At 52.5% G+C, this 22,048-nt stretch overlaps 3 protein-coding genes across 8 annotated transcripts; 1 reads left to right on the top strand and 2 right to left on the bottom strand.

Annotated features, from left to right (window-relative positions):
* IRF9 (interferon regulatory factor 9) lies at window positions 1–5,574 on the bottom strand. 3 transcript variants are annotated; one of them, XM_043555874.1, is made up of 9 exons: window positions 5,023–5,574; window positions 4,078–4,258; window positions 3,579–3,762; window positions 3,196–3,326; window positions 3,024–3,105; window positions 2,854–2,925; window positions 1,626–1,967; window positions 590–705; window positions 1–434 (listed from the first exon to the last, which is right to left on the bottom strand). In XM_043555874.1, exons 2-9 carry the CDS (start codon window positions 4,255–4,257, stop codon window positions 306–308), a joined length of 1,236 nt encoding a protein of 411 aa, XP_043411809.1. In that variant the 5' UTR covers window position 4,258; window positions 5,023–5,574; the 3' UTR covers window positions 1–305. The 3 variants fall into 3 exon arrangements, with proteins under 3 accessions (XP_043411809.1, XP_043411810.1, XP_043411811.1); XM_043555875.1 differs by lacking the exon at window positions 5,023–5,574 and adding an exon at window positions 4,527–4,986; XM_043555876.1 differs by lacking the exons at window positions 3,024–3,105; window positions 3,196–3,326.
* Window positions 5,575–5,684: 110 nt separating this feature from the next.
* RNF31 (ring finger protein 31) lies at window positions 5,685–17,092 on the bottom strand. 4 transcript variants are annotated; one of them, XM_043555871.1, is made up of 21 exons: window positions 16,901–17,092; window positions 16,667–16,813; window positions 16,360–16,515; window positions 16,058–16,126; window positions 15,882–15,957; window positions 15,475–15,652; window positions 14,380–14,782; window positions 13,893–14,183; window positions 13,388–13,636; window positions 13,094–13,279; window positions 12,776–12,982; window positions 9,750–9,923; window positions 9,568–9,666; window positions 9,382–9,471; window positions 8,095–8,209; window positions 7,861–7,979; window positions 7,475–7,588; window positions 7,268–7,325; window positions 6,453–6,549; window positions 5,953–6,121; window positions 5,685–5,821 (listed from the first exon to the last, which is right to left on the bottom strand). In XM_043555871.1, the coding sequence occupies exons 1-21, from the start codon at window positions 17,090–17,092 to the stop codon at window positions 5,768–5,770; spliced, it is 3,243 nt and encodes a 1,080-aa protein (XP_043411806.1). In that variant the 3' UTR covers window positions 5,685–5,767. The 4 variants fall into 4 exon arrangements, 3 of the variants coding, with proteins under 3 accessions (XP_043411806.1, XP_043411808.1, XP_043411807.1); XM_043555873.1 differs by having other exon boundaries at window positions 13,388–13,585; XM_043555872.1 differs by having other exon boundaries at window positions 13,893–14,180.
* A 973-nt stretch (window positions 17,093–18,065) lies between these two features.
* Window positions 18,066–21,848, top strand: PSME2 (proteasome activator subunit 2). Its single transcript, XM_043555878.1, has 11 exons — window positions 18,066–18,259; window positions 18,570–18,602; window positions 19,017–19,079; window positions 19,316–19,402; window positions 19,507–19,537; window positions 19,624–19,721; window positions 20,737–20,805; window positions 20,962–21,029; window positions 21,192–21,246; window positions 21,543–21,629; window positions 21,721–21,848. The coding sequence occupies exons 1-11, from the start codon at window positions 18,212–18,214 to the stop codon at window positions 21,799–21,801; spliced, it is 720 nt and encodes a 239-aa protein (XP_043411813.1). The 5' UTR covers window positions 18,066–18,211; the 3' UTR covers window positions 21,802–21,848.
* Window positions 21,849–22,048: the final 200 nt, after the last annotated feature.

Genomic DNA, 22,048 nt, shown 5'->3' with positions numbered 1-22,048 from the left:
TCCTCTTTCAATAAAGTTTTATTTTAAATCCCCAGTGAACATCTAAGAAGAAAATATAAAGTGCTTGGCTTTAGGGTTGGGGGAAGCAGGAAAGGTCCTCTGAGTTCACACCATTTGGACTTTTTCCAATTCAGTTTCTCAGAAATGAAAGAGGGTATATCTCAAACTTAAAAAAAGGATAAAAATCATCCTTCAGTTCTCCACCAGCCAGGTACACGAGCAGTTCAAGGACACAACCATCACAGACAACCACCAAGAATGATCACCAAGGGAGCCAGGTCAACAGTGTGGAGAATGAGTTTCTTTCAAAGGAGATAGGAGGAACAGAGCGAAGAGGAGGAAGGCGGGTCTCCCAGGCTCTGCAGCAGGGAGAGAGCGGCTGCCTGCTCCTCAGGAGTCTCCTCCAGTAAACGTCGGGCAAAGGCCTGCTCCATCTGTGCCAGGAAAGGTGGGGGAGAGTATCATGAGCACAGCTGGGGCAGACATACCCCCAGGAGTTCCTCCCTGCCAACCAAAGGCCCTTCTCCACCTGGAACCCCCTACACCCCACTCACACAGGCAGGCTAGTCTTCCCTTGCCCTGAACTCACCTGCACTGTGATAAGACTCTTCGGGGTGTGGCTGGGGCCAGGGCTCTCCTCCCAGAAGTTCAGAGTCACCTGGAACTTGGGTGGGGGGCCCAGGCCCTGGAAGTACCTGGCCAGGTCTGATGAAAGAGAAAGGATCAAGGGTTGGAAGAAAGAAGGCAGAGGCCACAGGCAGGGAGGGAATAGAGAGGGACCCATCATGGAGAAAGAGGGGTGGGTGTGGGGCCAATTGGAGACCAAGGCCAGAGCGGGAGCTGCAGGGTCACGGCTGTTGCCTCATACCAGGAGGGATGCCAGCAACTAAGGTGCTACTCACCCATGTGCAAGTAGGAAAAGGTGCCCCTTTTTCAAGTAAGAAGTATTTAGAGGTAACCGATTTTTATACACCCTCAAAGCTCTCTGCTGGAAGAGCTTAGAGTCCTCAAGGCAGCAGCCTGGGCTGCTAACACAGAAGTGTCCCCACCTCTGTTGTCTGCTCGCACCCGCCCTGCCGAGGGCATGCGTGGCCCCGCAACACTCCCACTCTGCGTCCCCTGTACTCCTGGCCTCCACTCCCAAGGTGAGATTTAGAGGTGAATGGAGGCAGGAAGTGGAATCCCAGGCAGGGGCGGACGGGAGAAGGACAACCCGAGGAGCTGCCCGGGGTGCAGCAGGGCTAGTGTGTGGGAGGTGTGCGAGCTCTCCCAAATATGGGGTCGGCCCATGCAAGTGCATATGCAGGAGAGGGCCGCAAGGTGCACCTTCCCGTTACTGCATGCTGCCATGTGGTGGCAGTCCCCAACATGTGACTCATGTGCTGAGCTGCATCCAAGCCTCATCTTCCGAGACCTTGGCTGGGGAAGGCTGGCTGCCAGACAGCTGCCAGGGCTGAGCACAGGGCCCCACAGGATGTGTGTGCACCGCTCAAGTGCAGGGTGCCATGCCTGGGCTGTAACGAAGGATCTACTGGAAGGAACACAGGGTGGTGGCAGAGCCTGCAAGGTCCCAGGGGGTCCTAAGAGATGGGGGCAGGGGCTCAGCTCAACTGCAACAGCCTCACCTCTGCAGAAGTAGGTGGTTCTGAAGAGCTCCACGCACTCATTGCTGGGCAGCAGATGCGGGCCTGGACCGGGTGGTGCCTGGGGCGCGTTCCAGGAGATGGGGATGGGGCAGAGACGCTGCACAAAGAGGCCTCTGGAGTTGCTGGCCACTAGGACACCTCTCTCAATCTGGCTCAGCAGGCGCTGGGTGGGCTCTCGTGGGTCAGGCTTGGGAAATACCACCTGCTCCATCCCATACTGGGAGCCTGAGGGCTCAGCCACAAGGCGGCAGTCCAGGCTCTGCACCTGGGCTTCGCCCACCACGCGCCCACCGTAGATGAAGGTAAGCAGCAGCGAGTAGTCTGCGAACAGAGAACGGCCAGCTGCACCAGTGCTTCACCCCAGGGGTCCACCCGGCCAGCACCAGGTCCTGGGGAATGAGGAGGGGCCACTGGCAAACCCCACATCCTCATTTTGCTGGTGAGAAACGTGAGGCCCAGAGGGAACACAAGCAAGGGCAGGGGTAGCAGTCTGACCTTCTGTGGTTAGAGAAGGCACTTCCCTCCCCATCTACCCTCTCACCAACCCTACCAGCCAGGGGGCATCCTGTGAGGTTTTGCCATCACTCACAAGGGTAGCTGATGCCCACTGAGGCCTCAAGGCTTAATGCCCAGGGTCTTACGGTTTATAAGAAGGTCCCGAAGACTAGGTCTCCACTTGACCCACAGAAATGAATGTCTCAAAGTGAATTTCCAGGGAACAGAGTGCATAGGGGATACTTTTTAAAAAGTTTATTTATTCATTTTGAGGGGGGCTGCAGAGAGAGAATCCCAAGCAGGCTAGATGCTCTCAACTCAGAGCCCAACGCCAGGCTCAATCCCACAAACTGTGAGATCATGACCTGAGCCAAAACCAAGAGTGGGACGCTTAACCAACCGAGCCACCCAAGCGCTCCCTTCACCCATCCCCCCCCCTTTTTAAGTTTATTTATTCATTTTGAGAAAAAAGAGAGAGGGGGGGAGGGAGGGGGAAGGAGGGAGAGAGAGAGAACACGAGGAGTATTTCTGAGAAGTGAGCTGTTGGGAGGTTGGAGTCTGCCCGGGTGTCCCGCCTGGAAAGCAATGCCTCTGTCTGGATAAGGTGAGCCCTGTTTCTTGCAAGCCCCGACATCCTTGATAATGCATGTGTAGCTACAGGGAGACAACCTGGGGGGACAGAGAGCAGAGAGGAGTCAGAAACACCACACACCTGAGTCTGGAGGAGGCAGACTCTCCAATGACACCTGATCTCCTTGGAAAGGGGCTTCTGTTGTGTCTGTACCTATAAGGGAAGCAGAGGCATGTCATTCAGATGGGAACTGGGGAATCCAAGGGCCAGAGGGAGTGGCTGTAGGGGAACAGAGGCAGGGGAGGTGGTACCTTCCTGAGGCTCAGGGCTGTTGCTGCTGCTGCTGCTCCCAAATTCTGAATGGCCTGCTTCCCCACTGGCCCCCACCTCCTCCTGCAGACACAGTGTCTATTCGTTGGCTGACCTCTCCCCTAGTTTACTCTCCTGCCCTCAGGCCCACTCCATTCCCTCCCCAGCTCTTACGTTTTTGAGGGGGTCCTCAATCAAAGAGGGACTGAGTATGCAGTTCTTTGTGGTACCCTCATCCTCTTCCCTCTCAGAGGACACAGAACTGTAATGTCGCTTTGATGGTGATTTCTGGGTCCCTGGCTGGGCTGTGGAATATTGTGGAGGGGGAGAAAGGTCAGAGCCTTAAGTGGGAACAGAGGGTAAGGGAGAGAGGAGACGGTGAAAGAATGTGCAGGACCAGGCAGGGGAACGTGGGTAGGAGTACCCCAGGGACAGGGCAGAACTCTGACTGAGGGGCCTGGAGGGAGGCCCACCACCCTCCCAGAAACCTCCTATCTCCATCCTCCCCCTGTCCACGTCTGCTGATTCTAGGAGCGGCTGGGCAAGGGGACACCCACCAGGGAGGGTCCCCGATGGCAGCAGCCGATACACCTTGTAGGGCTCAGCTCCATCCCTATGGCCATTTTCAGGAACCTCCTCAAATTCGGGGCTCTTGTTGAGAGCACAGCGCAGACGAGTCTTCCAGATAGCAGGGCCTTCTGTGTCTCCCTCCTTGTACTTCCCCTTAAATATCGCCCATGCCTGAGAAACACAGGAAGTAAAGAGGAGACAGCATGTTACCCTGCCCAGCTGACCCTCTCCTACAGCCGGCTGCGGGCACCTGCGGCCTGAGCACCTGCACAGAAGGCCCAGGGCTCAGGTCCCCGCTCTGCTGCTGCTGTCTTGAAATCCTCAACAATTTTTGAATTTTCATTTTGTCTTGGGCTGTGACAACAATGCGGCTGGCTCTACCCTCCCATCTCCCCTTTATCTGAAACCCAGGCAGACCTCTTGAGGGTGAGAAATTGTGTCTACTCCACCCCTCCCTCGGAGGGGCTGGTTTCCAGGCCCATTCACCTTGAAGAAAGCGGCATCCTGGTCCTCCCGGAAGTCCTGCTTGCCTGCATGCTTCCAAGGAATCCGGAACATGGTCTTAGCTGCATCGTCCCAGCACACCCCCGGGAACTGCCCGCTCTCCACTTGCTCCACCACCCAGTTCCGCAGCTTTCGGGTGCAGCGTGCCCGGCCCGATGCCATCCTGGGGACAAGAGCAGCAGGCAGCATCAGTGGAACTGATACTTCAGGAGGGAACATCTGCAGAGATCCTGACCACTGGGGTTGGATTCTGGCAAGGGCCCCCAGAGACCCCATCCACCTTTTGCCTGTGGACATTTCTCACAATTCCCTGAGGCCAAACCGTTTCTTTCTGCCATCACTAGTAACCAAAAAACACACCCTAACATCCCAAGTTCCGACAACTGGAAAGAAACCCTCAGCGCTGGTCTTAAAACTGTCTTAAAACTGACTTTTCAGGAATCTGTTGTCTGGAAGAGAACTCCCTTGGTGTGGTTCCTGGGGAGAGGCCCGGTCTCTGCCCCAGGCATCTCCGAAGTCAGTATCTGTTTGCAAGATGCTTCATAGATCCCTCACCCACCACCCCCACAACCTATCCTTTGACCCCCATCTGTCCCCTCCTCTTGCCTCTGGGGTAGGTGGGGCAGAGCTCCAGCGGAAGTGGGCAGGGCCAGAAAGCAAGAAAACAAACAGGGTCAGCTGGAGCCGGGGCTGACTTCCCTGAACAACCCACAGCAGGGACCTCCTGTTCTTTGCCTATAGGGCTGGGGACAGTGGTCCTCAGTCACTCTCTCACTCAGGCCAAACCCCCTATGTCCTGGCTCACAGGCGGTCTGTATATTCCTGTTTGGCAGAGGGGCCCCAGGAGCCCCCGCCCCCCCACCTCCAATCCGGCGGGGCCCTCTAGCTCTAGACCCACGCTGACATCCGGATGTCCGCTGATCTTACCTGAGCGGCTTGCTGGCTGTCCCAGGACCCAGCTGACCTCAGCTCGGCAGCCGTCTAGGCAGCTTCCTGATCTCTCCGCCCCTTTCTACAGTCCCCACCCTAAGTTTCAGTTCTCCTCCAGGAAGGGCCTTTTCTCAGAAATCACGTGGCTTGAGCTGCAGGGCAACGGCTTGCCGCCAGGGGGAAGCAGCATCTGAGAACCTCACTGTTGGAATCCCGCTGTCGGACACAAGAGGGCCCCCTTCCCACTCAGGCTCAGTCCCCTACTCCCTTAGATGCCCTTTGATCTCTGTTAACACTACTGCTTCCCAGGGAGGCCAGTGTCGTGGAGTCTGGCCTGAGGCCTCTGGCTAGCCCTGTACCACCGGTGCATCTGTGTTCCCCCATCGTGCCTGCTTGGTGTCTATTAGGTGACCTCAAATATCAACTGAATTCCATGAAAGAACAAAGGAGGCAGGGGAGGAGAATGCCCAGGCCAAGGGGCTGGCTGGGGAGAGGGGCTCCTTGGCCATCCATGGTGTCAATTCCTTCCTAGCCCCGAGTCCAAGAATGGTCAGGCGGTAGGCTGCAGGTGACCCTTTCGGCAAAGCTGTGTTCACCCCCCTCTTTCCCTGGTGCCCCAGATGGTGGGGCCAGGAAGAAGGACCACCAAGAAGCCTGGGCAAGGAGATGCCTCTTTATTGGTGCTGGAGCTGTTCCTGAGGAGGCTGGGCCATGAGACCTTCATGAGGATCCTTGCCCTCAGCTACTTCCTCCTGCGAGGGATACTTTGTCCCAAGGGCACTTCTTCCATCAGCTTCTGCAGAAGGAGAGAGATGATACTGGAAGTTTAAAACTCAGACACTGGAAGTTTAAAACTCAGACACAAGCTGGACAGGGGACTTCTTTCTAGAGTGTGGGGTCAGAGGCGAGGCTGGAGGGAAGCCTTACCTGTAACAGGCGGGCGTGGTAGGCAGGGGCATCTTCCCCAGCTGCTGGCTGAGGGCGCACATGCAGGTAGCGCTCAGCAGCCGTCTCCAGCTCCTCCACCTCATACAGGGTGGCTGGGTCCAGTGAGTGGGCATTGATGAGACTCACAAGATACTCTTTGTAGTGTGCCCTGGGGAGATGACCGGGTGGAATATTTGTTCTTCCATTTGGCTAGTATTAACTGAGTGTGCCCAACACCTTGCTGGGCACTAGCATACTCAGACGAACAAGACTGACAACTCTTCCCAGTTGCAATTGTAGGCACTGTCCCCCTGTGCACACTGCCTGCTATTACCTAGCCATGCCCTTGCCCAGAGAGCCCTTCCCTCACTTTCCCAGCAGGACCTACTACTCCCAGAGACCTCCTTTACTACCCATATGTATCCTCAGCCCTCCTGCACGTCCCGCACCGCCCCCCCCACCACCACCCCGCCCAACACTATGCTCCTGCTGATACTCACTGGCAGAGGCCAGCATGGCCAGCTGGAGTCTCCTTGCCACAGGCTTCATCCCGGAACCCATTAGGAACCTCCTTCTGCTCCATCACTCGGCAGCCACCTAAGGGTAAGGGAAGGAAGGGACCCTTTTGTTGGGAGGAGGTCACTGACCACAAAGCCCCGGGAGAACTGGGGTATCAATGGAGGCATGGGAGGCAGCCTCCAGGGAAGGGACTGCTTTAACAGTGGTAGTGGTGGGGAGGGATGCACTTAGAGATACCATCGCAACAGACCAAGTCTGATAACAGAAGCAGGGGCCTTGCTGGCCCTGCTTTTATCTAAGCTTGCTTTGGGTCCATAATCACATACTCTCTCTCTTTTTTTATTATCACATACTCTCTTGGGACAACTCTTCTGGTTGCAATTTAGCTCTTGCCCAGTTAACTTAGTCTGTGAAGGTCTTACTTTATGGAAATAAGAGGTGGGGTAGGTTAGAACCATATGTAACATCTTTCTGTCACCCTCATGGAACCTAAAACAGTGCAACTAGCAAGTCTCATTAAATACTGCTTAACTAATGAATCATCATCCTTTGGGAATGGGCGAAGAAAATTAGTATCAACTGCTAGGCCCTCAGGTAAAATAGCTTAGCTGCAAAGGAGATATTACTCCCATGTCACAGAGGAAGAAACAAGGTCCAGAGAGGTTAACTCGCTAAGAAGTCCACAAGTAAGCACAGGATGGACTCTGACCACAGACCCAACTGTCCCCTTTACCCACCATACAGTGGAAGCCCAGCCCACCCTCACCCCTTCTCCAAGGCTTGTCCTGACACTCACCACCAGGAACTGCCCGGGCTCCTGCTGGGGGCTCTGTGTTGAACATGACATTATTGTCCTGAGGAGGGGCAGATGGATGGGCATTAGGATCCCCTTGATGCCAGCCCACTGAATTTCCCAGCACAGAACCTTTCCTTTCTTGCCACCCTGAGCCCTGCCTCCTACCCTGGGCAACTCACAAACCCAGCCAGGCTGGCCACCCCTGACCTGTAGCAGCTTCTGGAGCCGGAGAGCAGTCCAGTCCCGCAGGTAGAAGAGGCAGTCTCGTGGGTGGTGGCCATGTAGGGACTTTTTCACCCTGCAGTTAGGGTCTGGACATTTCTGGCGGAAACCCAGATGGGAGAGAGGAAGTTGGAGACTGTTGGGGTCCTGGCTTCTCAGAACCCCTGCATGAGGGGTGTAGGGATGGGGGAAGATGGAGACATTGGAGGGTCTGGAGCAAGCGAAAGGGGAGAGGGGACAGAGAGAGGTGCTTTACACCCCATTGGCTTCCTCTTCTCTTCCCCCAGGCGACTCCTCAATGTCTTTGCCCCTCACACCCAGTAGCAGCCTCCCACCCTTCTATCCCTTCCACCCCCATTCTCTGGGCTCACATTCTTGGCGTAAAAGGCATTGTAGCAGCCACTGCAGAACTGGTGGCGGCACTGGGTGCAGTGAAAGTGCATGCAGCCTCCTCGGGCCAGAGCGTACGAGAACTTGCACTTGGGGCAATCTGTAAGGTACAGCAGGTCAGGGCTGGGGCTGTCACTGCTCCACAAGGTCCTCAGGAAGAGAGCCACTGGCAGTGACATATGAGTGGGCACACAGGCCTAACAGGACAACCTTACCAATGCCGTTCTCCTGAAGATACATGGCCAGGCCCTGGGCCTGGTACTCTGGGTCGTTGGTGCGTTTCCAGTTCTGGAAATCCTCACAGCTCCGGCCTCGGTGCTGCTCCTCCCACTGCAGGAGGGAAAGCAAGCTTCACATGAAAACCCCACCCCGGTCCCTTCTTAAGGGCCACCCCTCCTCTCAGATCTAGAGGTCCCTGACTTCGTTTATGGCACTGCCATTCACCATTTGCTCCAATCTCAAACTGAGGGGCCAGCCTTGGTTCTTTGGCCTCCTCATACCAGCACATGTTCACCAGCAGGTCTTATTCCCACCACCCAGGCCTATCTCAACGCTGTCCCCTTTTTCTTCATCCCTCCTCTGGCCATTCTACTCCAGGCCAGGTCAGGTGTTGCCTCAGTTAGTGGTCTCTCTTCCTCCATTCCTGCTCCCCTATGGTGCATGCTCCACCCTGCAGCCAAAATGTCTTTCAGAGTGTAAGGCAGGCAGCTTCAGCAGTACTGGGAGTGTTCTAGTTGTGTGTGTGGTTTGTTTGGGGTTTTTTTGGAGTGTTCTAGTCTTGAGGTCTAGTGGTAGGGTCTCATGTGTTCATTTTATTAACGTGTTTTGAAATAGAGAGAACTTTTTGGTATCAAACATTAAACTTTTTAGAATATGTGCTGCCAAAGTGAGCACTCAAATATTAAACTTTTTTCAGATATTAAACTTTTTAACAGGTAAATGAAAGAGTATCACCCCTAGCTTCGTCTTAGAATAAAAGGCAAATACCTTCCTCACTTGGCCCCATGGCCTCTCCTGATCTGGCAGCTAGCTCCTCTCTGACCACCCACCACTCTCACCCTTGATCTTGGGGCTCCAACCACACACCACTTTTTCTGACTTTGGCCTTTCCATGTGTTGTTCTTTTTGTCCTGAATATCCTTTGCATAATTGGCTTCTTCTTAACTTTCAGGCCTGAGCTTAAATTAAACCATTTGAGAGAAGACTTGTCTGACCTCTCCGTCCTAAGTAGGTCCATTCTGTTATTCCTAATCTCAGAGTCCTGTGTTTTCTTTGTAGAATTTAATGCCACGTGTACTTATGCTCTCTCCCTTCCTTCCTCCTCTATCTTACCTTTCTTTCACTGCCCCTCCTCCTCAGCCTCCCTCCCTCCTTTCCTGGAGTCTGTAAGCTCTTTGAGCCCGGAGTTCATGTCTGTTCTGTGCTTCAGCACACCCCAAGTCTGACATGGGACCTGCTAGCAGCTTTAGCAAGTTATTTCTGAAAGGATGAATGTGCCTCACCTGGCGCTTACAGCGCACACAGAAGGTCTGGTGACACTGGGGACATGTCGCCTCCAGCTGCTCTCGTTCATATATGAAGCCAAAGGAGCACTGTGGGTGCAAGAGCATAAAGCTATCTCAGGCCTGACCTGGCACCTCCATCCCTACTCCATCCCTCCAGTCAGCTGCCCTAGGTAGGCCACTTACTTGGGCACACCACAAGAACTTGGGGTCTCGCATCAGCACACCCTCAGTCAGCTTCTTGTGAAATAGTGCATAGGCATCTGGCTCCAGGCTCTCCCGAAGCTGAGGACAGGATGCAGAAGTGGTGGATGGGCAGGGTTCCTGTTCAAAGCCCAGGGCACCCCAAGTCCTAGGGACTGAAGTACCTGAATGTCAAGGGTAGAGAAGTAGCTGAGCAACTGTGTGTCATCGGTGAGGTCAGGGCGGCCACAGGCAGGGCACACCATGTCTGTGATGTGCTTCTCCTTCAAGGCGATGGTGAAGTGCTGGCGAAAGCAGTCAGGACAGATGGTGCACTCACAGGAAGTCAGGGCCTGCATCTATAGGGTGAGGCAGGGAGAGGAGGGGGTCTGAAGCCATAGCCGCCAGCCTGGGGAAGAGGCATTAGCCAGGTGTCCACTGAGAAACCAGGGTCTAATTAACAACCGGGCAAGGTAGCAACCCTTAATGCCAACAAGTGCCTGGCAGGCAATCCAAATGTCTAAAGACTGTCATTAGTTGGAAGAAAAGAGAACGGTGAGGCCTAAAGTAAATGGAAGACTGCCCTCCAAAGGCATTCACATTCAATTAAAAGGAAACAAACAAATAACATTTCTGAACTGACAAAACCATACAGATGGAGAACAGGCTAGATATTGTCAGGTGATAGGAGAAAGGGAAGAAAGTTACAACTATAAAGAGGTTGCATGAGGGAGTTCCTTTGTGGTGATGGAACAATCTGTGTCTCAGTGGTTACATGAACCTGTAAGTGGAATAAAACTGCAGAGCCACACTCACACATCCATGTGAAAAATGAACAAGATCTGCAATCTTGCTAACATTGTGCCAATGTTTATTTCCTGGTCTTGATACAGTACAATAATTATATAAGATTATATATTTATATATATATTTATATATATTATATAATTATATAAGATGTCATCATTGGGGGAAGGTGGGTAAAGAACACACAGGACTTGGGAAATAATGAACTATTGGGACCTCATCAAAATGAAAAGTTTTGCACAGGGAAGGAAACAATCAGCAAAACTTAAAGGCAACCGATGGAATGGGAGAAGATATTTGCAAATGACAATTCAGATAAAGGGTTAGTATCCAAAATCTATAAAGAACTTATCAAACTCAACACTTGGTGAAGAAATGGGCAAAAGACATGAGTAGATACTTCTCCAAAGATATCCAGATGGCCACCAACACATGAAAAAATGCTCAATATCACTCATCATCAGGGAAATACAAATCAAAACCACAATAAGATACCACCTCAACCTACCAGAATGGCTAACATTAACAACTCAGGCAATAACAGATGTTAGAGAGGATGCAGAGAAAGAGGATCTCTTTGCACTGCTGGTGGGAATGCAGACTGGTGCAGCCACTCTGGAAAACAGTATGAAGTTTCCTCAAAAAATTAAAAATAGAACTACCCTATGACCCAGCAATTGCACTACTAGGTATTTATCCAAGGGATACAGGTATGCTGTTTCAAAGGGGCACATGCACTCCAATGTTTATAGCAGCACCATCAACAACAGCCAAGGTATGGAAAGAGCCCAGATGTCCGTCAATGAATGAATGGATAAAGAAGATGTGGTATATATATACAATGGAGTATTACTCGGGAATCAAGAAGAATGAAATCTTGCCATTTGCAACTATTGGAGGGAACGAGAGGGCATTATGCTAAGTGAAATTAGAGAAAGACAAATATCATATGACTTCACTCATATGAGGACTTTAAGATACAGAACAGATGAGCATAAGGGAAGAGAAGCAAAAATAATATAAAAACAGGGAGAGGGACAAAACATAAGAGACTCTTAAATATGGAGAACAAATTGAGGGTTACTGGAGGGGTTGTGGGGAGGGGGGATGGGCTAAATGGGTAAGGGGCATTAAGGAATCTATTCCTGAAATCATTGTTGCGCTATATGCTACCTTGGATATAAATTTAAAAATAAATTATTAAAACACACACACATAGGACTCTACTATTTTTACAACTTCCTGTGAATCTACAATTATTTTATTTTATTATTATTGTTTTTAATATTTATTTCTGAGAGAGACAGAGCACGAGCAGGGGAGGGGCAGAGAGAGAGAGAGACACAGATCCAAAGCAGGCTCCAGGCTCCGAGCTGTCAGCACCCACCAACCTGACACACACCAACCACAAGATCATGACCTGAGCCAAAGTCGGACGCCTAACCAACTGAGCCAGCCCAGGCACCTCTACAATTATTTTAAAATAAAGAGTAAAGGGGTGCCTGGGTGGCTCATTTGGTTAAGTATCCGACTCTTTTTTTTTTAATTTTTTATTTTATTTATTTATAGTTTATTTATTTTTGGGACAGAGAGCATGAATGGGGGAGGGTCAGAGAGAGGGAGACACAGAATCCGAAGTAGGCTCCAGGCTCCGAGCTGTCAGCACAGAACTGTGAGATCATGACCTGAGCCAAAGTCAGATGCTTAACCGACTGAGCCACCCAGGTGCCCCAAAGTATCCAACTCTTGACTTCAGCTCATCACCCTTGACTTCACCCTGCATCGGGCTCTGCACTGACAATGGGATTCTCTCTCTCCTCTCTTGGCACCCCCTGCCTTTCTCTCAAGATTCATTAGTAAACTTTAAAAACAAAATTTTTTTAAGAAAGAAAAAATAAAGAGTAAAACAATAACAAAAAACACACAAAGCCAGCATAAATAAATTGGTAATTAAAAAAATTATTGGTAATTTTTTTTTGGTGTGCCAATGGTATTTGTGGGTATGTTTTCAAAGACTTTTACCTTTCAGAAATATATACTGAAGTATTTATAAATAGACTGTAAGAGTTGTTTCAAAATAATCTTCTGTGTAAGTGGAATAAAGACTGGCCATACACTGATAATCGCAGAATCTTAGTAATGATACATGGGGGCGGGGGGGGGAAGAGAAGAAATATACTATTCTACGTATGAAACTTCCTATAGTGGAACAGTAAAAAAAAAAAAAAAAGTGGGGGGGGGCGGGAGGTAGCCTATTCCTGCCCTCCCCTTCCTAGAAACTGCTGGGAGCACATGGGCAACTGCAGAGCAAAAGACAGGACAAGAGACAGGGGAGACAAGAGAAGTGGAACAGGGCCCAAAGGGAAGAGTCATTCTAAGGCCGTCCCAGAGGGAAGAGGCTTACCCGGTTGCGAGGCAGGGTCCAGCCACACACAGCACACTCCTGGGCGAGCAAGCGGCGCAGGAAGGCCCGGTCCTGGCTGTGCCTCACAGCTTCCACCACATCGCCCAGCTCATAGTTCCTGGGTGTCTCCTGCAGCAGTGACAGTGCCAATTCTGCCCGACCCCAGCTGGGGAGCGCATAGACTGCCAAAAGCCGTCTGACCAGACTCTGCAAGGTGATTCAGGTGGAGAGGGAAGAAGTGGCTGTCAGGCCCCAGGAGTCCTACCCCTGGGCCTTTCCCCAGCTCCTCTAAGTGGATTCTTCACCTCCTCCCAGCACCTGCTTGTCTGGCCCATCCCAGGAAGGGGTGGGATCAGGGCCCTTGTCCCAGAGACGCTGATGGAAGGGCTCTAGGCGCTGGCGCTGTAGCTCAGTCAGGGCCCGTGCCACATCACCACCATGTTGGAACAATGCTTGAAGAGACCCCTCTTCAGGCCCAAAGCCCAGGGACCGGAGCTCCTGTACCTGAAAGTTGGGGGTAGAGAGAAGGAGTGAAGAGGGAAATGGCAAGCAAGAGAGTGTGAGAGGCTCTGAGACCCACAACCCTGCCTGCCCTGTCAGCACAGCTGGTACCTTCCTGCGCCGGGCCCTCACACACTCTTCCACAGCTTCATCAAGATTGCCATGACGATCCAACCAGGCTTTCCGGGCTTCCTGACAGGAAAAGGCACCCAGGCCCGGGTCCTGCTGTGCAGCCAGCTCGGCCACCATCTCCAGCACGTAGGGCAGCTCTGAGCGCAACCACTGCAGGGGCACCTCAGTGCCTGAGTACTGTAGAGCCGAGAAAACCTCCTCTGGACAGGCACCTGCAGCTTCCCCTTCCTAAGGCACAGTCCCACCCAGACAGATGGCCCATCAGGAAGGGCACCTTCCACCCACCCTCAGCCCAAACCAAAATGCTGACAGTGGTTGAGCTCAGACATATGGATCACGTGAGCACCGCACAGCATACGGGCGGTGTTCAATAAGAGGCAGCTGCTGCTAATGACTAGGTTTACAAGAACTTGTATTAATCAACTGCAGCCCCTCCTTTCCCCCATTAGTTCAACCCTACCTCATCCCAGGCCCAAATCCTCACCCGGATCTTGATCACTAGTTGGAGACCTTCCTCGCGCATCTTGTCTTGACGCTGCTTCTCAGGGTCCCCATAGGAACTGGGCAGGGGGGCACTGAGGCGTCGTGGATGCCCTGGCTCAGGGAGTTGCTCTTCCAAAGAGCTGGCCTGGGGCTGGGGGGCGTGCGGTACTGGGATGGGGCTGCTGGTCCGATTGCACATAGCACACACCCAGCCAGGGCCAGAGTTGCAGAAGGTACAGTGGATACAGTACCAGACTGGACTCTGGGCAGAGGAGAGCAAAGTATCCCCCTGCTGGGAAGGCAAAAAGAATTATCCAATTGAAAGCCGGTTGAGGCTCAAGATGGAAATACAGACAGGTTTGGGAGGGGGGAGGGTGGAAGATTCAGAAGAACTGAAGGAAAACAGGAGATGAAGAAGTCGAGAATGGCCTGTGGTAACAGGTGCAAATAAAGAACGGGGACGGCTGGGAAGGCCAGGAACAGGTTACCTGAAGGGGCTGCAGGCAAATGCCAGTATCCCGAGAATCCACCACCAAGCTAGGAGGCTGAGCCAGCCGAGGTCGCTCACATATGGCACACAGCACAGCTGCTGCCTCATTCTCAAAGGTGCAGCTTTGGCAGGCCCACCGACCCCGTGCAAGTTCAGATTCTAGGCCCCCAGGTCCTTGGGAACCCTCCATTGTCAGTCCCAACCCCTTACAGCCTCGGGGCCGATCACAGGCCACACAGAGCACTGCCCAAGATTCATTTAGCATGGCACAGGCAGCACAGTGCCAGGGCAGACGGGCATTTGCAGGATCAGAGGAAGCTTTCAGGGGAAGCACGAGAGAGCTGTCTCCCAGGGCCAGCAAGGAGGCTGACTGAGGCCGTGGTGATGCTGAGGCAGGTAAGCTGTAACGAAAAAGCAGAGATGGTCTGCTGAGGGGGCCCTGGTGCCTGGGTCCCTTATTCCCAGGCATCCCTCATTCTCTGTGTGACAATACAAGCCCTGTCCTTTGTGCATGTTGTTCTCTGTCTGGAATGCTCCATACCCATAGACTGTTCAACATTTAATTATATCTTAGGGGCACCTGGGTGGCTCAGTTGGTTGAGCCTCGGACTCTTGATTTTGGCTCACAGTCTGTGAGTTTGAGCACCGTGTTGGGCTCTGTGTTGACAGCATGGAGCCTGCTTGAGATTCTCTCTTTCTCTCCCTCTCTCTCTGTCCCTCACCTGTTTGTGCTCTCTCAAAATAAATAAACTTAAAAAAAAATTATATCTTAAAGTTCATATCTTGTGATAGCTATCCCCCTAACATAGGGCCTGACCCACACTAGGTGCTTAAAATCCTACTGATTGAGCTGATCCTTTAGGCTACGTTCCTCCTCTTCCTACCTATTTGCACAACATCTGGCTGTGACTTCCTACCTATTTGCACAACAAGTGGCTTGCTACTTGCTTCATATGTATGTCTGTGACCTCTTGCAAAGCGGTAACTAACTGCCTTCTATGAAGCAGCTTTTAGCAGGGAAACTGACACATAGTACATAAGTAACTCTAAGTTCTCTTAACTTCATTCCCACTCAGAAGAGAAGATCTCTTACCTGGGGGTCAGGCAGGTGGTCTGTGGGGCCCCAGGCAGGGTCTGGCGGAGGTGATGGGCACGGGATGGGTGTCCATGGAATAGACGATCACAAGCCGGGCACAAGTCCTGTTTACAAGTTGAACAGTGCAGCGTGCCTGGCGCAGAGCCACAAAGGAAGCAGGGACCAGGAGTGGAGCCTGGAGAACAGGAGAGGAAAAACTGAACATCCTTTTGAAAGAGACCAAGTTAATCTGAATTTGCTGAAGGGAACAAATTACAGACTACTATTCAACATATCCAGACCCAAGGAAACAATTTTAATCTCTTTTTAAAGGCAAAAAGGATAAACAGAGGAGGGCCCCAAATTTCCATCAATATGGTCTACTAGAAACTGCCCCCCACCTCCCATTACAGGATGAATAATACCTGGGGCAGAGGGCGTGTTGAGGGGGCCAGGAGCAATCTCTCTCAGCAAGGGGGCAAACTCGGAGAGCTTCAGTATCTGAGAAATAAAGGGCAGGGAATGGGCAAGAGTTTGGGGACACACAGTCCCACAACCCCTATCCCCTTTGTTCATCAGGTCTTAAGAGCCCCATCCCTACCTTTTTTACATCATCTTCAACCTTTTCTTCTAGCAGCTGCTCCAGTGCTTGTTGTCTTGGGTGAGTATTCTGCAAACAAGGTAAGAAGAGTTCCCACCTAGAGCCCTAGGACAAGGTCCTCCCTCAAAGCCCTGGTCTCTCAACATCCACAGGAAGAAGAGTATGGGGAGTTTCCAGGTTGCTATGTGGACTATGCCCATGGTTCAGCAGCATGAGGGTCCGCAAGACTGCTTGTCGAGTTAGGCTGGGCTCCCCAGGCCTGGTGTTTAAGTCCTCAGGACTAGAGAACCTCAACATCTCACCTGTAACAACAGGCTGAGCTCTGTCCGAAGCAGCAGTACTTCCAGTGTGACTGTAGCAACTTGATGCTCATCTGGCTCCTTCTGCCCCTCAGGGAAACTCAACCCATCTGGCTGCTCCTCAGTGTAGCCGTATAATCGCAGAACATCCCGGCCCCCCTATCACACATTCAAACCAGTCACCACCAGGCAGGCCCCCTTCCCACTAGGGCTGGAGCCCTCCCCATTAAGCACAGCGTCAGGCCCTTTCTTACCAACCCCCCAGCCCAGGCCAAGTCCCTTTCTCCCATAAGGGGCCCAGGGGCTTCACCTGAACAGCATCCACCGTACTGCGAAAGACAGGGTTATTAAACTTGACCCCGCGCCAGTACCGGGGCCGCTGAGGGCTGAGGAGGTTGCGGCCGTATTTCTCCAGGATGTTCAGGGCCGTGGACAAGGTGTTGAGGTAGTTTCGGGGCTGGGAGCAGTCAGAGAGCAGAGAGCTGTGAGCCCCGCCCAGGCCTCAAGTCCTACGTCCCCCTCCCGAGCGGGGGCCGGGCCTCACCTCCCCATGAGCATTGCAGCGGACCAGGAGTGCGGCGTCCAGCTGCAGGTAACGGGCTGCTGGCGGTAAAGACGTGACCAGTAGCGGCTGGAGTTGCTCCAGGGAAAACACCTGCCCGGAATCCTTCCTCAGGGCGCTCGCCAGCTCCTCGCGGGCCGCCAGGAAGGCCCTCTCCTCCTCCTCCCCCGGCATCCTGAGACAGGAGTCAGCCCCAGCCCCGCCGCCCGCCAGGACCTGGCGCAGGCTGTGCGCTGCCTGAGCGCTGCCCCTCCCGCCCGGTGTCGGGCTTCGTGGCCTGACTAGGTCGACGAAGCCACCCCAGGTCACTCAGGCCACGGTCACTCTTCGGCCCCGGGCTCCGCGCCAGTGTTAGTCGGGAACAGGAAGTACTAGCAAAGAGGGCGGGATTGCAACCTGGTTTCAGGGGAAGGGGAGGGGTTTAAGTTTAGGACAGGCTGGGGTCAGGAAATCAGGGGGCGTGGGCAGGAGCGAAGTCAGGTCCCAGCCAATGAAAAGGGCAAATGGTCCCTGACTCCGCCCCCAGAGCATCTCGGCCTTAAATTCCAAACTAGCGCCCCTCCCCGCCTTCCTCTAGGCTGGTTCCTCCCCTTTCCGGGTAGCCCTAGGCGAGGGGTTACCTTATTTCCCTCAAAGCCTTCTGTATTTAGACCAGTCGGCTTTGCTCTGGTCCCCACCGGGAAAGCCCCACTCTGTAGGGACTCCACTCTGGCCGGTCTGGGCCCCACTCAAGCGAGTCCTGCCCTTTCTCCAGCCGCCCTTCAAGGCAGGGAACCCTCCCGGAGGAATCCCCCGAGACTGCTCCCTTCCATATCCTGCTATCCCTCCCTTTTCAGCCCCAGGCCCGCCCTCCCACTTCTCCCATCCTGATCCCTCTCTGGGCCCTCCTTGCAGTTGAGCCTTCTAGAGGGAGCCCCACCACTGAACACCCCCTTTTCCCCACTCTCCTACCCATCCCACCTCAACCCTGGATTTTCCCCGGACCGCCCTTGCCCTTCCCTGCAAGCCCCTCCCCTTCTCCGAGGGACAGCCCCGGTACTGTCTCCGCGGTCCCACTTTTATACTAACCCCTCCCTCGGACAGCCCCTGGGCTTGTGACCGAGTCCGTACCGCCTTTACTAGTCGCAGCAGGCTGAGAATGACTGAGGGGCTCCCTACAGTTCGCAGACTGCCAGAGGGAGGGGGAAAAGAAGGAAGGGGGCGGGGCCGAGGGGGGCGGGCCTGGACGTGCGGAGTGAAAGCGAAAGGCCGGGCAGAGAGCCGGGAGACCGGAGATCTTGCAACTGGAGCAGCATGGCCAAGCCTTGTGGGGTGCGCCTGAGCGGGGAAGCCCGCAAACAGGTAATGGGGGATCGGGAAGCCAGGAAAGGGTCGGGGAGCCCTCCTGGCTGGAGGCCAGTCTGAGTGCTCCAGGGGACCAAGGCCGTGCCAGAGAACTCCCCCAACCTTTTCTTAGTGCTTTCACTTATGCCGGGGGATTCCCAGATTCCTGTCCTCTGACCAGTCTCTGCACTGAGCATGAGCTTCCAGGGAAATCTGGCTTGTGGTAGGAAAGGGCTGAGCCAAGTTGGAGGGCATCCCTTTGTGGGTGGGATCTTACTCTTGACAACTGAGACCCTTAACCAACATCCGGGTACTGCTCTCTGTGCAGGTGGATATCTTCAGGCAAAATCTTTTTCAGGAGGTAAGTCTTCTAGATTCAAGCGGTTTGACTCGGAATCTTAGACCAGTAGTTGAGGGCCGCAACCTCTCAGACTGACCCCCAGACCCACCCTGGGCCCTCCTTCCTTCCCTTCTCAAACCTTTACCTAAGGCTAATTATTCATCTCCCCCTTTAATTTGACCCCTCTTAATGTTCTCTCCACTTCTGCCACTTCCTCTCCCCTCTTTGGTGAAGAAGGGAAAAGCTGTGGCCCCAAAGCCCTAACCTTGGTTCTGCCACTTCCCAGCTTGGGCAAGTCCCTTCACTTCTTATGGCTTCAGTTTCCTTATTTGTAATTATTGGAGTCAATGATTTACAAGGGCCCTTCCAGTCCTACTTCTCAGACATCTCTTGATCATCTTCTGAGATTCCCCACCCTTGCAATGTAACCCACAGGCAGAGGAATTCCTCTACAGATTCTTACCACAGAAAATCATATACCTGAATCAACTCTTGCAAGTGAGTAGTGTGGGCCCTTCTCACTCCATCCCAAGGCCTCTCTCCTCTCCACCCAACCCCTCCAGCGAACAACTGGGCTCAGCCTGCAGAGAACAGTTATGAGTAGTGGACTGGAAATGGTAGGATGGAGTGAGGCCTGAGCCTAGACAGTGGGTGGGTGGGCTGTGTGGAGGGAAGATTGTGACTCAGAATGAGGGGAATAGGCTGGGCAGCTGCTGACGCTGAGCTCTGTGCAGGAGGACTCCCTCAATGTGGCTGACCTGACCTCTCTCCGGGCCCCACTAGACATCCCCATCCCAGACCCCCCACCCAAGGATGATGAGGTGAGGCACTCAGTGTGCAGGGGTCAAACTATAATCCAGGTGGGGAGGATAACCCTGCAACCTCCAAGACATTTCTAAAGCTGCTGTCCCCCTTTTTACCTTAGATGGAAACAGATAAGCAGGAGAAGAAAGAAGGTAAGAGAGGAAGGGGTGGCTAGGGAAGAGGAAATGGCACATTGACTGTTGGATGAGAAGGGGCCTGAATGCCCTCTTTTTCACAGTCCCTAAGTGTGGCTTTCTCCCTGGAAATGAGAAGGTTCTCGCCCTACTTGCCCTGGTTAAGCCAGAAGTGTGGACTCTCAAAGAAAAATGCATTCTGGTAAGCCTGGGAACTGGGGGAAAGAGAAAGGGAAGAAAAGCCAGGCTAGACCCTAGTCTTCAGAGATACAAGTCCCTCAACCAGTCCTTCAACCTTCCTCTTGCTGAAATAGGAAACTTCCTCTGTGCCTTGGGGTTAGATACTTTGTGTTCTCATTCTTCTAGACCTCTGATACCACAGTGGTGTCTCTGTAATCAGAGACTGTGCTGTATCCACCTCCATAGTGTCAGAACCCACCTCTGTACCAGGTACACCATGCAGGTGCTATGCCATAGTGAGTTGGGGGCTTGGGCCCTCGAGGGAGACTGCTTGGGTTCAAAGCCTGACTCTATCACTTACCTAGCTGGTGACCTTAAATAAGTTCCTTGGACATTTTGCAACTCAGCTTTTTCATCGGCTAAGCGGGTACAATAAGAATATTTTGGAAGACTGCTGTGAAGATTTTTTTTTAACTTTTTAATGTTTATTTATTTTGGGGAGGGAATGAGAGAAACACAGCATGAGTGGGGGAAGGGCAGAGAGAGAGGAGACAAAGAATCCCAAACAGCCTCCAAGCTGTCAGCACAGAGTCTGACGCAAGGCTTGAACCCATGAACTGTGAGATGGTGACCTGAGCCAAAGTTGGATGCTCAACTGACTGAGCCACCCAGGCACCCCTGAATATTTTTTAATGTTTATTTATTTTTGAGATATAGAAAGAGTGGGGGAGGGGCAGAGAGAGAAGGGGAGAGGGGATCTGAAGCAGGCTCCACTCTGACAGCAGAGAGCCCAATAAAGGGCCCGAACTCACCAACTGTGAGATCATGACCTGAGCCAAAGTCGGATGCTTAACTGAACCACCCAGGCATCCTAAGACTGCTGTGAAGATTAAATTACATTATATATATATATATGTATATCACAGTAGCTGGCATATAATAAGTGTTCAATTAAATATAGCTGTTATTAGGAAGTGGCGGTAAAAGTAAGAACCCAGTACGTTTGTTGAATGATTCCTACATGATCATTAATATAGGTGATCACATGGATCCAGCACCTGATCCCCAAGATTGAGGATGGAAATGACTTTGGGGTGGCAATCCAGGTAAGAAAACTGTGTGTGAGGACATTGAGAGCAGGGAGAGACTTGGGGAGTGAGGGATAGGAGCTAGACATGCACTAGGAGGAGGAGGAAGATGGTGAATGAAGGACAGAGGAAATGAAGTGTTTTTCTTGCCTCCCATCTCTTTTGTTACCATAGGAGAAGGTGCTGGAGAGGGTGAATGCAGTCAAGACTAAAGTGGAAGCCTTCCAAACAACCATTTCCAAGTGAGGGCAGCTGGAGGGCCAGAAGAGGGGCTAAAGGAACATTTCTTTGGGATTGCCAAAGCTGGGCGGTTCCATCAGGATGATGGAGGGCTTTGGGAAGGTTCTGAGGGTATATGTCTCTCTCATTACCCATTCTTGTCATTATCCCCTTGCTTTTGACAGGTACTTCTCAGAACGTGGGGATGCTGTGGCCAAGGCCTCTAAGGAGACTCATGTAGTGAGTGGATAGTCCACCAGTCTTTTAGCTGAGGTGGGGCAAGGAAGAGGGGATAGAGGTCTTCCTTATCTGTTTTCTGATCTTCCTAATGTGGAGAATATTAAACCAAGAGAATTGGCTAGAAAAACTGATTTGGCTTCAAAACCTTGACCCTTTTCTCTGCTTGATCCTGTGGGATTCCATTTCTTGGTGCTGAGAAGGGACTCATCCTCAATTACCTATTCCCTATATGGGGAAACCAGATTAATGTCCCAATCTCCCATGGGGCTGACTCAGCTTTGCCTCCCACATCCCAGATGGATTACCGGGCCCTGGTACATGAGCGAGATGAGGCAGCCTATGGGGAGCTCAGGGCCATGGTGCTGGACCTGAGGGCCTTCTACGTGAGTGTGGAGTAAGCCCCTAGGGGAGATGGTTGAAGGGGATAGGGGAAAGGCCAAGAACCTGACTGCCACCCTTCTGACCTTCTTCCAGGCTGAGCTTTATCATATCATCAGCAGCAACCTAGAGAAAATTATCAACCCAAAGGGTGAAGAGAAGCCATCTATGTACTGAGCCCAGGGCCAGAAGGGAAATAAATGATCTATGCTTTGTGTGGATTATCTCTGGTGTGTGTCATTCATTCAAAAAGCATTTATTGAGTGCCACCCCACCTATGCAGCCACTGGATGTGAATGTGGTGGTGGGAAAGAGAGGGGATGCCATAATGGCAAAGATGAATGGGAAGCCCATCCTGTTCCTAAGAAGTCATCCTAAAGAACGGAGTGGAAATTGTGACATGTCATGACAGCTACACAGATAG

This window comes from Prionailurus bengalensis, chromosome B3 (assembly GCF_016509475.1).
Source record: "Prionailurus bengalensis isolate Pbe53 chromosome B3, Fcat_Pben_1.1_paternal_pri, whole genome shotgun sequence".
In the NCBI taxonomy this organism is placed as follows: Eukaryota; Metazoa; Chordata; class Mammalia; order Carnivora; family Felidae; genus Prionailurus; species Prionailurus bengalensis.
This window is presented reverse-complemented; position numbering and strand designations above follow the sequence as displayed.

Coding starts and splice junctions, on each gene's coding strand:
- IRF9 (XM_043555874.1), bottom strand. CDS start 4,257: ATGGCATCGGGCCGGGCACGCTGCACCCGAAAGCTGCGGAACTGGGTG. Junction 3,327..3,578: donor GCCATCGGGGACCCTCCCTG/GTGGGTGTCCCC, acceptor AATATTCCACAG/CCCAGCCAGGGACCCAGAAA. Junction 435..589: donor AGAGTCTTATCACAGTGCAG/GTGAGTTCAGGG, acceptor TTCCTGGCACAG/ATGGAGCAGGCCTTTGCCCG.
- RNF31 (XM_043555871.1), bottom strand. CDS start 17,092: ATGCCGGGGGAGGAGGAGGAGAGGGCCTTCCTGGCGGCCCGCGAGGAG. Junction 7,980..8,094: donor TCTTCAGGAGAACGGCATTG/GTAAGGTTGTCC, acceptor TGTACCTTACAG/ATTGCCCCAAGTGCAAGTTC. Junction 6,122..6,452: donor GGCCATGCTGGCCTCTGCCA/GTGAGTATCAGC, acceptor TCATCTCCCCAG/GGCACACTACAAAGAGTATC.
- PSME2 (XM_043555878.1), top strand. CDS start 18,212: ATGGCCAAGCCTTGTGGGGTGCGCCTGAGCGGGGAAGCCCGCAAACAG. Junction 19,722..20,736: donor TCAAAGAAAAATGCATTCTG/GTAAGCCTGGGA, acceptor TCATTAATATAG/GTGATCACATGGATCCAGCA. Junction 21,247..21,542: donor CCTCTAAGGAGACTCATGTA/GTGAGTGGATAG, acceptor CCCACATCCCAG/ATGGATTACCGGGCCCTGGT.